Source organism: Erythrolamprus reginae, chromosome 8, assembly GCF_031021105.1.
Source record: "Erythrolamprus reginae isolate rEryReg1 chromosome 8, rEryReg1.hap1, whole genome shotgun sequence".
Lineage (NCBI taxonomy): Eukaryota > Metazoa > Chordata > Lepidosauria > Squamata > Dipsadidae > Erythrolamprus > Erythrolamprus reginae.
The window spans coordinates 21,893,636-21,906,469 of NC_091957.1; the positions used below are offsets into that span (position 1 = coordinate 21,893,636).

At 47.3% G+C, this 12,834-nt stretch overlaps 1 protein-coding gene across 1 annotated transcript in view; it reads right to left on the bottom strand.

Moving 5' to 3' along the window:
* Window positions 1–583: 583 nt before the first annotated feature.
* The window catches only part of KLHL17 (kelch like family member 17), a 30,917-nt gene continuing 18,666 nt past the window's right edge, over window positions 584–12,834 (bottom strand). Inside the window, exons 7-12 of the mRNA XM_070759231.1 lie at window positions 12,015–12,159; window positions 9,323–9,490; window positions 7,938–8,026; window positions 6,075–6,148; window positions 5,557–5,738; window positions 584–3,018 (exon numbers count right to left, since the gene is read on the bottom strand). Coding sequence (XP_070615332.1) covers window positions 2,790–3,018; window positions 5,557–5,738; window positions 6,075–6,148; window positions 7,938–8,026; window positions 9,323–9,490; window positions 12,015–12,159 — 887 coding nt within the window. The 3' untranslated portion in view covers window positions 584–2,789. The remainder of the gene's footprint in view (window positions 3,019–5,556; window positions 5,739–6,074; window positions 6,149–7,937; window positions 8,027–9,322; window positions 9,491–12,014; window positions 12,160–12,834) is intronic.

Here is a 12,834-nt window from a genome sequence, read left to right on the forward strand (position 1 = left end):
GCACCAATCTCTTGGGCCAGGGCTCCCCAAACTTGGCAACATTTAAGACTTGTGGACTTCAACTCCCAGAATTCCCCAGCCAGCTATGAATCCTGGGAGTTGAAGTCCACATGTCTTAAAGTGACCAAACACCGCTGTAAGAGCTTAAAGGCATGAAAAGGATTTTTTATCGACATCTTCCAATGGGAATATTTTCTACCCCTGGCACAAACCGATAAGAAGGACCCACAGTCTTTGCAACATGACCCCAATGAAGGACCCAAAAAGCAAATCGAAGGCACTTCTAAAAAAACAAAACACTGTGAAAAGAAATTTTCCCCAAATGAACGCAGCTGATCAAACCCTGATCCCACCCCGTTACAGCACGCAGGGTTTGCAAAACTATGTTTCTGAGTTGAAGGCCGAGCACAATGCCAGACGAGCGAAGAAATACAGATTTACGGGTATTGTCTGTTGGAAAAAGGTCTTTTTGCAAAAACGCCTTCGAAGCTAAGCCACGATGCTTATAAATCTAAATCATGGATACAGAGAAGCCCAGTCAAGTTGCCCTTTGGATTCACCCTTGGTGGCAAGCAGGCCATGGTTTGTTTGTTGTTGTTTTTCGTTCTTCAAATCATGGCTTATATGAGCTGTAGGATGTGTGGACTTCAAGGCCCAGAATTCCCAGCCGCGGACATACTGGCTGGAATATTGAAGAAGAACTGGACCCATAACTGCGGTTTGCTAACAAAATATGGCACCAAGCATTTGACAAAGTCTGTTTGATTGTGGCTTAACCAGCTGGGGAAATTGACCGATCGTGGTTCATAAAGCAGATAACAGAAGAACAGGTTTAATCGTGGCTAGATACATAAAACCCACTTCTGACCCCAAATTCTCCCCAAACCTGGGGCCAATTCGAAGCAAATTTGAACAAGGCATCTCCAAAGCTTGCGATTTGGATGTTCAGTTCAACTTACCCCCCAAACCGCATCCAGCATTGTTGCAGACTAAAACCAGTGACAATATAAATAAACCCAACATACAAACAAAACAAAACCCAAAAAATGCTGCAAAGTGGTAACTGGTAGAATAAAGCCAACAAGAAGCATTGGCTGACTTACAAGACGTCATAAGCCTCTCCCACAAAATTCTCACTTTTTGCATCCAAAATGGCAAAGACAAAGGGAGATCATCCATAGGCAGCGGCATCTATCTTCAAGCAACTTCCTTTCCTCTCTCGCGCTCTCTCCCCACCCAATTTTTTTCCACGGCAGGCTACCTAGCATCCAAGCTGGGCTTTGTAGTCCGAACCCCATCCAAAGTGAGAGGTACAAGAACTGGCAGTTTTTCAAAGCCACTCCTCAAACGTAGTGCATTTTCTTGCTTTCAAAACAAGCCTTCCGAAATTAAGTGCCGCCATGCTACTCTCCACGAGAATTATTTCTTTTCGAACGCCTTCTTCTTAGTGCATTGAGAACAAAATCCATGTAATGCAGTGTAATATTATGTAGGTTCCACACTCCCTTCCAGGAACGAGTGTGACAGGAATAATACTCTGAAATTAGACATTTTTTTAAAGACAGGAATTGTTGGGACAAGGCTCTGGAAGAAAAAAAAAAAGTCCGGCCCGTTTGCGGTGCCGAAAAAGATGAGATGTACAACGCCGAGTTGGTCCATTCAAAAGGAAGGCTACGATTAGGCCACCAGGAATATTTCCCCCACAAAAGTTTCCCTTTCCAGTCGATCGCGGCCACAATTTTGGCTTCGCAGTAGATTAACAAAGCGCCTCCCTGCTGTTTTCTATCCCGCGAAACCCTCCGGTATAAATAAATAAATAAGGGAATAAATAGGGAGAAGGCAGGTAGGCAGGCAGGGAGCCAATTGGCTGGCAAAGGTGAGCAAATAAATTAAAAAGCCCCCTCCCTCCAATTGTTGGCACGCCCAACAACACGAGGGGAAACTTGAGGCGAGCAGATAAGGAATAATGCTACTGGCGCAACTCGGGCCCATAAAATCCACTCCACGGAGTCCACTCTCCCCCGCCAAAATCATCAAACAACTTTGACCAAATTCTTCCCAGTTCAAGACGAAGAGCTAAGCCAACCCGTGTGGAGACAGCTCCAAACATGACGTGTCGGGAAAGATATATACTAGGAGGATGTCTGAATTGATAGCCTACAGATGGGGAGAACATGGAGAGGACTCTGTGGATTGTCTCAGCCCTGGGTTTCGTGTTAAGGCATCCTTTCGCTAGACATTGAGGCGAAAGGGCTCCTTTCGCCCACACAGCTTAAACCGTATACTGTTAGGTTTGGTAAGAAGGTTTTTTTGGCTAATCGGGATGTTCACAGCTTAAGGTTCTGCAGTTGGCACACGGAGCCTAGGTGGATAACTCCACGGTTGGCTTCGTCGGTTTAGCTTGCGGCGGTACCTTGGGATTTTGCCCTTAACAATTTCAGTCCCTTGCATGAGATGGATCCGGCAATCTGACATCCAAATCGTGTAATTCGGAAGGTTGCGTTGAGGTCCGGTCTACAAGAACCAGGCCGCTTCGGTCTAAGTTGCGATGAGATCAACGATGGACGCACAGAAAATTCTGGGTTTCGGTTGTCGTCTTCTCTAAGTTGGCGGTTTTAAGGAGACGTCCCCTCTTGGAGCTGAGCCGACCGACCGTGGACCCTGGGAAAGTCTCCAGATGCAGCACCCCCCTTCACAGAGATCGGCTTCCGGAGGGGCCGGACCAAGCCGGCTTGGCACTCCGGCAGACGCTGCAGTCCAGGCGAGGAGGGGGACGGCAGGGTCCTTCGTCAAAGACTCGTCGAGGAGACCGAGAGGGTGGGCGAAGACGGGGGCGGGAAGTTGAGGAGTTCCAGCACGGCCACCCCCACGCTGCTGCGCCGGGTGAACATGCATGAGGCCGCCACCCACTTGTTGGTCCGCGGGTTGTACTTCTCGATGGAGTTGAGGCTGGAGCTGCCGTCATTCCCACCCACCGCATACAGCCAGCCTTCCATGGCCACCAAGTCATGGGTGCTCCTAAAAAGAAGATAGAATGGAAGTGACTTTAGAGTTCCCTCAAGCAGGAGAACATCTGGCTATAGCTGAACTCTAGCAGCTGGAGCTTCTAACCAGTAGTGGGCTGCTGCATGGACAGTCTGGTACGCAATCCCAGTTGGAAAAATGGAGATGCACATGCGTGCGTCCTCTTCCCACAGCTTGTTTTTGCTCCCAGGAAGCTGCAGAGAGGCCTACTAGGCCCAAAACAGGCCCAGGGGTGGGCACGTAACATCCTTCCCATACGGCCTGTTTTTACTCCCAGGAGGCTGCAGAGAGGCCTACTAGGCCCCAAAGGGGCACAGGGGTGGGCACATAACATCCTTCCCCCACAGCCTGTTTTTGCTCCCAGGAGGCTGCAGAGAGGTCTACTAGGCCCAGGGGTGGACATGTAACATCCCTCCCCAACGCCTTGTTTTTGCTTCCAGGAGGCTGCAGAGAGGCCTACTAGGCCCAAAAGGGGCACGGGGGTGGGCACATAACATCCTTCACCCATGGCCTGTTTTTGATCCCAGGAGGCTGCAGAAAGGCCTACTAGGCCCAAAAGGGGCACGGGGGCGGGCATGTAACATCCTTCCCCCATGCCGTTTTTGCTCCCAGGAGGCTGCAGAGAAGCCTACTAGGCCCAAAACGGGCACGGCGATGGGCACGTAACATCCTTCCCCCATGTCCTGTTTTTATTCCCAGGAGGCTGCAGAGAGGCCTGCTAGTAATTTTTCGTGTTCTATAGTTATTAGATTTCTTATATATTGGTATATTTAATGTTGTACGCCACCCTGAATCACCTCGAGAAGAGCAGCATAGAAATCTAATAAATAAATAAACAGGCCCAAAAGGGGCACGGGGGTGGGCCCGTAACATCCTTCCCCCACGGCCTGTTTTTGCTCCCAGGAGGCTGCAGGGAGGCCTACTAGGCCCAAACGGGCACGGTGGGGAAGCTTGGCACGTTCTCCCCCTCAAGGTCTGTTTTTCCTCCCAGGAGACTGCAGAGAGGCCTACTAGGCCTAAAATGGGGTATGGGGGCAGGTCACACGCAGATATGTGGGGAGGGGCAAGGAAGCACGGGGGTCATGTGTGCATGTGCAGGGGAGCATGGGGCCGTTATGCACACATGTGTAGGGAACTGGGTGTGCATGGGGGTGTCACACAAGCATTGTATTATGGGTGCTGGCACGCACACGCGCATTCTTTGGGCATGTGGCAACGAAAAGGTTAGCCATGGCTACACTAGATCAAATTGGCTCTCTAGTATGCCACATGGGGAGAGAGGAGGTTCTAAATTCGAATGTGTTTGGAGCCGAATCTTGATTTTCTTCCATTCCTGTCTCGCCAAAGCAAGAATGTTTTCCCCTGAATCCATTTATATTTTCTGTGGCATTATTAAAATTCCATAGGTTGTAACAGGCCAATGCAAAATGCCGGCACAAGATAGCTAGCCAGGAGTAAGCCCTTTGATGGCGGCAATCTTGCTCAGTAAAAATGTTTCCTGACTCCCTTCTGCTAACACAGTGCTTCTCAATTATTTTCGGTTACGTCCCCCTTCCAGGAGGAAGTAAACATTTTGCGCACCCCCTCCCCGAACTCTCCGCTGGGACGATTGTTTGTAATATTCGGCACATTTTCGCTGAAAAAACTCCAATCGACTTATCAGCCTGATTGGGGTGTAATGTCTTTAAGTGATGCCTAAATTTATTTGGCTTTCATGCTGTCCACTGCCAACATTTTTAGACACGGTAAACATACTGGTCTTTCCTCGTCTCCCACCACAGTCATAGCGAAGCCAAGTGCTATATATGCTTCGTCCCATTTCCTCGTCTTACTTTCTGGGAGACCTAAGTTAGTCTCGTGATCTCCGTCTCTCTCCTCCTTTCTTTTCATTCCTGTTCAATATTTTTCCTGCTGTCTCTTAAGGGTTTGTTATCTGCACTGTTGTGTGCTATTGTTCAGTACAAAAAAAAATCCCTACCCCCTGCGACCAAAAAAAAAGCACATTTCCGGGGTCATGTGCCTCCTCCCGGCATTGCTTTGTGCCCCCCTAGGAGGGACCTGGCCTACTATTTGAGAAGCACTGCACTAAAGGGATGGGCTTCAGCTTTTGAGATCTCGCTTTCAACATTTAAGAGGACCAGATCTGATGGGAAGCAGAGATAATAACTGGATTGTTGGCATCACTGATAGTTTCCTCCTCTTCGGTGCTCCTGGCGTGCCCTCCGAGGCCATCGCAGGCGTATACATGTCCGTGGGCATACATGCAGCTATCGGCACAAGATACAGCTTCTGCACATGCACAGCAAGTGAAATTTCACGCAAGAGCGAGATTTCAGCCATTTTTGGTTGAAAATTGCCGAAATCTCGCTTGCGTGAGCGTCTTCATGCAAGATTTCGCTTGCTGCACAGGTGCAGAAGCCAAATCTCACACGGGGCGCATGTGAAATCACGACCGGAGCAGAGCACCTGACCATTCTGGTAGCGGCCCATTACTGGTTGAGATACCGCGATCTTTTGGGCACTGCTCCCTACCTACGGATGTTCATGGGCGCCACGCTTTCCCACGTGTTGGTCTTGGGATTGTAGCGCTCCACTGAGTTAAGGCAGCTGGTCCCATCATTCCCACCGGCCACGTACAGCATCCCTTCCAGGACGGCCACGCCTGCGCTACTACGGCGGCTCAGCATGTTGGCAATTGGTGTCCAGGTGTTGATCTGGCAGAGAAGAGAGAAAGGAGAGGTTTAAAAAAAAAACACCCAACTCTCAGCTTCCCCCCCAAAATTCAGCTGGACATCTGCTAGAACTTCACGCTTCCTCTGTGTATGTGCATCCTTAATAACTCAAGAGATTACTCTGCACACTCCTTAACAAAGTCACACATTTTCCAACACCGTTCTAACTTCGAACAGCCACTAAATGGATGTTGAGGGCTACCTGTACCTCCTCTTCTACTCCCAACTCTCCACCTCTGCCTTGGGGCTCGTGCCACCGGAACAGAAGAAGGGGCTGTGTGAGAATCCTGGCCCACATTTTGCCTTCCCCCACTTTACCTGCGGTTCGTACTTCTCCACCGTTGCCAAGTGTGATGAGCTATCGTATCCTCCAACAGCGTAGAGGTTGCCATCTGTGATGGAGAAGAGGAAGAAGGCGGGAGAAGAAGGAGGAAGAGGAGGGGAAAGCAACTTGTAATAGATCACCCAGTGGCCTACCATCCAGAGTGTTTGTCTCCAGGAAGTGCTTGATTTATGACCACAATTGGGACTGTCAGCCAAGCGAGGACTAGCGGGACTGCGGGGGAGGGCCTTCTCAGTAGTGGCTTCGGTCCTCTGGAATCAATCCCCTCCCAGAGATTCACACCATCCCCACCCTCCTGGCTTTCCAAAAAGCTTTAAAAACAAACATGGCTGTGCCGGCAGGCCTGGGGCCGTTAAGTGACAAAATTCTGCTCCGGACAGTAGTATGAATGATGGATGGATGAATGTTTTTTAATATTGGGATTTTAACTTTTGTATTTGACTTAATTGTTGTACGCCGCCCTGAGTGCATCAGGAGAGGGGCGGCGGCACATAATAATAATAATAATAATAACAACAACAACAACAACAACAACAATTTATTTATTTATTAGATTTGTATGTCGTCCCTCTCCGAGGACCTGGGGCGGCTCACAACAACAGTAACAATACAGTACAACTCTAATGTTTAAAACTATAATTAAACCCAACATCATTTAAAACAATCAATACTACACCATCACCATACTCAAATCTTACTAGTCAAAAGGGGGTACATTAATTCCCCCATGCCTGGCGACATAAATGGGTCTTCAGAGTCTTGTGGAAGGCAAGGAGGGTGGGGGCAGTACGAATCTCTGGGGCGAGTTGATTCCAGAGGGCCGGGGCCACAGAGAAGGCTCTTCCCCCTAGGTCCCACCAGACGACATTGTTTAGTCGACAGGACCAGGAGAAGGCCAACTCTGTGGGACCTAATTGGCCGCTAGGATTTGTGTGGCGGAAGGCGGTCCCGTAGGTATTTATATTTATATAAATATTTATATTTATATCAATATAAATATCAAGAATTGTCCTAAAAATACGAGTTCCAAGTATATTTACAAATGAAGAGGCAACAGCCATCGCGATCTTTATTGAAAACTGAAATTACTTAGCTTTCGTTAGCCCTCTACTAACTTCGTCAGAGTATTAAAATCCCCATTGAAGACATAGTTGATCTTACATAATGCTGCTCAATTTGCTCATTGCCCACGTCATAGGCCCACACCCTTGTAATACTCTGATGAAGTTAGTAGAGGATGAATGAAAGCTAAGTAATTTTAGTAGTTTTAAATAAATTTAAAATGTTCCAGAGATCGTGATGGCTGTTGCCTCTTCATATATAAATATAAATATCAATATCAAGAATTGTCCTAAAAATGCGAGTTCCAGGTATATTTATAAATGAAGAGACAACAGCCATCGCGACCTCCAGAACGTTTAAAATTCATTTAAAACTACTGAAATTGCTTAGTTTTCGTTAGTACCCTAACTTCGTCAGAGTATTAAGATCCCCGTTGAAGACATAGCTGATCTTATGTAACGCTGCTCAATTTGCTCATTGCCTGTGTCATAGGCCCACACCCTTCCTTCCCTCCTGTATTTTAATACTCTGATGAAGTTAGTAGAGGACTAACGAAAGCTATGTAATTTTAGTAGTTTTAAATAAATTTTAAATGTTCCGGGGATCATGATGGCTGTTGCCTCCATTTATAAATATAAAAATATATAAATATAAAAATATATAAATATAAAAATATATAAATTGTTGCAATTTGAAGGTTCCCAAGCCCCGTGAATCCTACAACCTCTTGCATCCTTAAAAAAACCGGAGTTGTTTTGGGGAAAGGCTGGCCTTACCTAAGGTTGCTATGCGGACGTATCTCCTTCTGGTGCTCATAGCCGTGATACTCGCCCAAGTCCCGGTAAGAGGGTCATATCTTTCAGCACTGGGACATATCAAGAGAAAGCAGCAGAATCAATAGCTCTCAGGAGCGAAGCATTTTCAAAAGGCAAACGATTAAAAAAGGAGGGAGAATGTTTAGGGAGGGGGGGTCGGATCCAATTTATGATCCGGCTGAAAGATCTATGACTTGTTTTAAAGCAGAATTTTCTTTAACCCCCCCCCCCCCTTCTCTTTAACTGATTGATTTTGTTTCTTTAAGAACTCAAGGGCTTTAAAAACAAACTTTCCCAAAGTTTCTTTTATACTTTAAAAAAAGAGAAAGAAGGGGAAAAAACCTCCCAAATTGCTGAATAATCAAAAGCTAATATTACACATGTATCTGATCGTATCGCCTTCAATTACTTTTTAAATAAACTTTTCAGTTTTCCGTTAATGAGGAAAACAAAACTAAACTAAAAAAGAGGAATCCGACATATAACCTTTCATATTTTTTAACATATATACAGTGAAACCTTGTCTTACGAACCCCTCGTCATACAAACTTTTCGAGATACGAACCCTGGGTTTAAGATTTTTTTGCCCCTTACGAACTATTTTCACCTTACGAACCTGCCACCACCGCTGGGATGCTCCACCTCCAGACTTCCGTTGCCAGCCGAAGCGCACGTTTTTGCACTGGTGGGATTCCCCTGTTGGGATTCCCCTGCAGTATCGCAAAATCTGGAGGTGTGGTTTCCCATGGAGAGGGGAGCCTCAGGGGAATCCCACCAGCGTGAAAACGGGCACTTCGGCTGGCAAAAGGGGTGAATTTTGGGCTTGCACGCATTAATCGCTTTTCCATTGATTCCTATGGGAAACATTGTTTCGTCTTACGAACTTTTCACCTTAAGAACCTCGTCCTGGAACGAATTAAGTTCGCAAGACAAGGTATCACTGTATATCCAACATATAACCTTTTGTATTTTTTAACATATATCTATATGTGTGTGTGTATATATATATACTTACATATATAAATGTATGTGTGTGTGTGTATACTGCTAAAAAAAAAATAAAGGGATCACTCAAAAACACATCCAGATCTCAATGAACGAAATATTCTCATTGAATACTTTGTTCTCTACAAAGTTGAATGTGCACAAACAGCAGGTGAAGTTGATTGTCAATCAGTAAGTGGACAGTTTGATTTCACAGAAATTTGATTTACTTGGAGTTATTTTGTGTTGTTTAAGTGTTCCCTTTATTTTTTTTGGAGCAGTGTACATTTGGAGTATAAGACGCACCTAAATTTCCATCCTCTTTTGGAGGGGGAAGGTACCGTATTGAAGGACCCCTTTACCTGTTTAGACACGAAGCTCCATCGTAGCCCCCAGCAGCGTAGAGGAGGCCGTGCAGGGCTGCCACCCCAAGGCAGCTCCGTCGGGTCCCCATGGAGACCTCGGTCTGCCACGAGTTGGTGACGGGGTCATAGGACTCAACGGTGGCCAAGTCAGATGTTCCATCATAGCTGAAGAGGGAGAGAGAAAGAAAGGGACAAAGAGAGAAGAGAGAACAAGAGTGAGAGAGGAGAGAGATAGAGGGAGGGAGGGATAGAGAGAGAGAGAAGAGTGAAAGAGGAGAGAGATTGATGTGAGAGAGGGAGGGATAGAGAGAGAGAGAGAAGAGAGAATGAGAGTGAGAGGAGAGCGATAGAGGAGAGGGGGAGGGAGGGATAGAGAGAAAAGAGAATGAGAGGGAGAGGGGAGAGATATAGAGGAGAGAGAGGGATAGAGAGAGAGAAAAGAGAGAAGGGAGAGTGGGAGAGATAGGGAGGGGGGGACAGGGAGAGGAGAGGGAAGGACAGGGAGAAAGAGAGGGAGACAGGAGTAGGACAGGGAGAGAGAGAGGAGAGTGGGGAAGGGAGAGAGAGACAGAGAGAGTGAGAAAGGGAGGGGAGAGTGAGAGAGAGGGAGGGAGAATGAGGGGCAGAAGGGGAGGGAGAGGGGGAAGGGAGAATGACAGGGAGAGAGGAGAGGGAGAAAGGGAGGAGCAGGGAGGGGGGGAAAGAGATCCATTAAAAAAAAAGAAAAAGACTAAGAACGACCACAGAGTAGCTAAACTTCGGAGGAGAATCAGGTAAAGGTAAACTGAAAATTAGAAAACCTGGAGATGTTTTCCTCTAAGAAAAAAATGGACGGGCCCTGCCAAGTTAGGGTCGACTCGTGGTGGCCTCTGCACCCAACCTTCTCTTGGCTGCCCTTCGGCCTGGCCGGCTCTGCCTCCGTTTTGTTGACTTTCCCCTTGATCTCCTGCCGTCCGGCTCTTCCGGGCTCTTCAGCCTCCTCGGAAATCAGCCCAGATTGGGCAAGCAAGTGCTGCCCTCTGCTGCGGGCAAAGATTCGCTTCCTTTTGGTCTTAAGATGGGAAAGTATGTCTTTCCACAGCAGTTCAAAGGTTTCGTGGAACTCATGGCCACAAGGCTTACTGGCAGACCCTTGCTAAAATATATGTAGTTACGAAGCCCCTGGTTTTATTCACTGAGTTCACAGGTGGTATGCTAGTGATACCTAATTTGCTATGGGGATTGTAAATCTATACATCCATGTTTCTGTCTGTCTGTTTGTTTGCCTGCCTGTCTATTTATCTATTCCTTCCTCCCTTCTTTCCTCCCTCTCCTTCTTCTCTAAGTTAACGGAGCTAACTGAGGCTGCTATCAGTGCGCCATCCTTTACCATACTAGTAGCAACCTGCTACTGGACTAGGCCATGCCCACTATACTCACCCAGAGGACCCCTTGATAAAATCTTCGAAGCCCACCCACTATGACTCTTCCTTGGTTCATCCCCTTCTCTCTCTCTCTCTGTGCTTCCCAATAATAAGTGGGAAAGTGTCCAAATACGCTGTATTTGGAACGCTCTTCCAAGAAGCCCTGCTAGATGATCTCTTAGACACCCAGGAGACCTCTGTATGCCTCCTCCAGAACCCATCCCTGGGCGCTTCCTATCACTGTAGCTTGGCGCCACATTTTTCTTTAAAAAATCTTCTTCCCTCCATCTTCCTCATCCCCTCACTCACCTCCCACCCACCCAGTAATAATAATAATAATAATAATAATCATCATCATCATCATCATCAAAACTACTGTGGGACTTCCAACTTCAGACTGACCGAATTCTGAAGCATAACACACCAGACATCCTGATTGTGGAGAAAAAGAAACTATGGATCATGGACATCGCAATCCCAGGGGACAGCAGAATTGAGGAGAAGCAGCTAGAGAAATTAGTGAAATACGAAGATCTAAAAATCGAGCTACAATGACTCTGGCACAAGCCAGTGAAAGTGGTCCCAGTGGTACTTGGCACGCTGGGCGCAGTGTCAAAGGATCTCAGCGGACATTTGAAAACCATCGGAATTGACAAAATCTCCCTCTGTCAATTGCAAAAGGCCGCTTTACTAGGATCGGCAAACATAATTCGCCATTACATCACGCAGTCCTAGGAGCTTGAGAAGCACCTGACTGGTGATGAAATATGAAATCCAGCATAGTGATCTCATTTGTTGAGTTGCATTGACATAATAATAATAATTTATTAGATTTGTATGCTGCCCCTCTCCGAGAACTCGGGGCGGATAATGGGTTCTAGGTTATGCTACCTGGTGCGCCGTCCCGGTAGGGAAATCTGGGAAGCGCACGTAGCTCTTCACCCCTGCGCAAGATTTGGTTTCTGTGAGCGAGATTTAGGCGATTTTTGGTGGGTTTTTGCTTCGGTGCATAGGCAAAAATATTGGCAAAAATTGCCTAAATCTTGCTCACGCGTCCTCACATGACATTTTGCTTGCTGCACATGCGCGGAAGCTGAATGTTGTGCTGATGGGCATGCATGCGCCCACAACGGCCTTTGAGGGTGCACCAGTAGTGCCGAAGAGGGGGAAACCGTCAGTGCCCCGACCCCAGGGTATTCCACCCAAATATCTAAAAATGAGCCACTCTAGGATCATGGCGGCTAATTATTCTTTGGCGGGGGGAGTCGAGAGGAAGTCCTCCTTACCCTCCCACGGCATACAGCTTGTTCCCAATCGCCGCCACCCCCACCCTGGCCCGGCGGGTGGACATGGAAGCGACCATGTGCCAACGGTCCGTCCGCGTGTCGTAGGCTTCGCAATCCCCATGGATGGCAAAAAGGCTGCCTCCGCCTGCAGGAGAGAAAGAGAGAAGGGTGCAGGAGAAGAGAGAGAGAGAGAGAGAAAATACAACAGTTTTTGTTAGGATGGGACTGGATTTGTTCAGGTTCGACATTAGCTGTCATCTTGGGGAAAAGTTGCTGGAAGTAATATATCACACTAGTTGTTTTCCCCACAATGCACACAACCAGATTAGTGGAGTGATCAAGGCTTGGCAACTTTCAGAGGGGTGGACTGGGGGATTCTGGGAGGTCAATTCCCAAAATTCCCCAGCCAAAAATTGTAGAGAAGATTTCTTTTTAATAAATATCAGGGCTTTCCTTCCCTCCTCCCTCCCTCTACATCTTTTCTTTTCCTTCCTCCCTTCTCTTCTTCTTCCTCATCTCCCTCTTTTCCTCCCTCCACCTCTTTTCTTTTCCTTCCTACCCTTTCTTGCTCTTCCTCCTCTCCACCCTTCCCTCCCTCCTTCCCTCTCCCTCTTTTCCTTCTTACCCTTTCTTCCTCTTCTTCATATCCTTCCCTCACTCCCCCCACCTTCTTTCCTTCTCCCCTCCTTCTCCGTTTTCTTTTCCTTCCTACCCTTTCTTCCTCTTCCTCCTCTCCATCTCTTCTTTTTCTTCCTACCCTCTTCCTGCTCTCCTCCCTTCCTTCCCTCCCTCTACCTTCTTTCCTTCCTTCCTCCTTCCC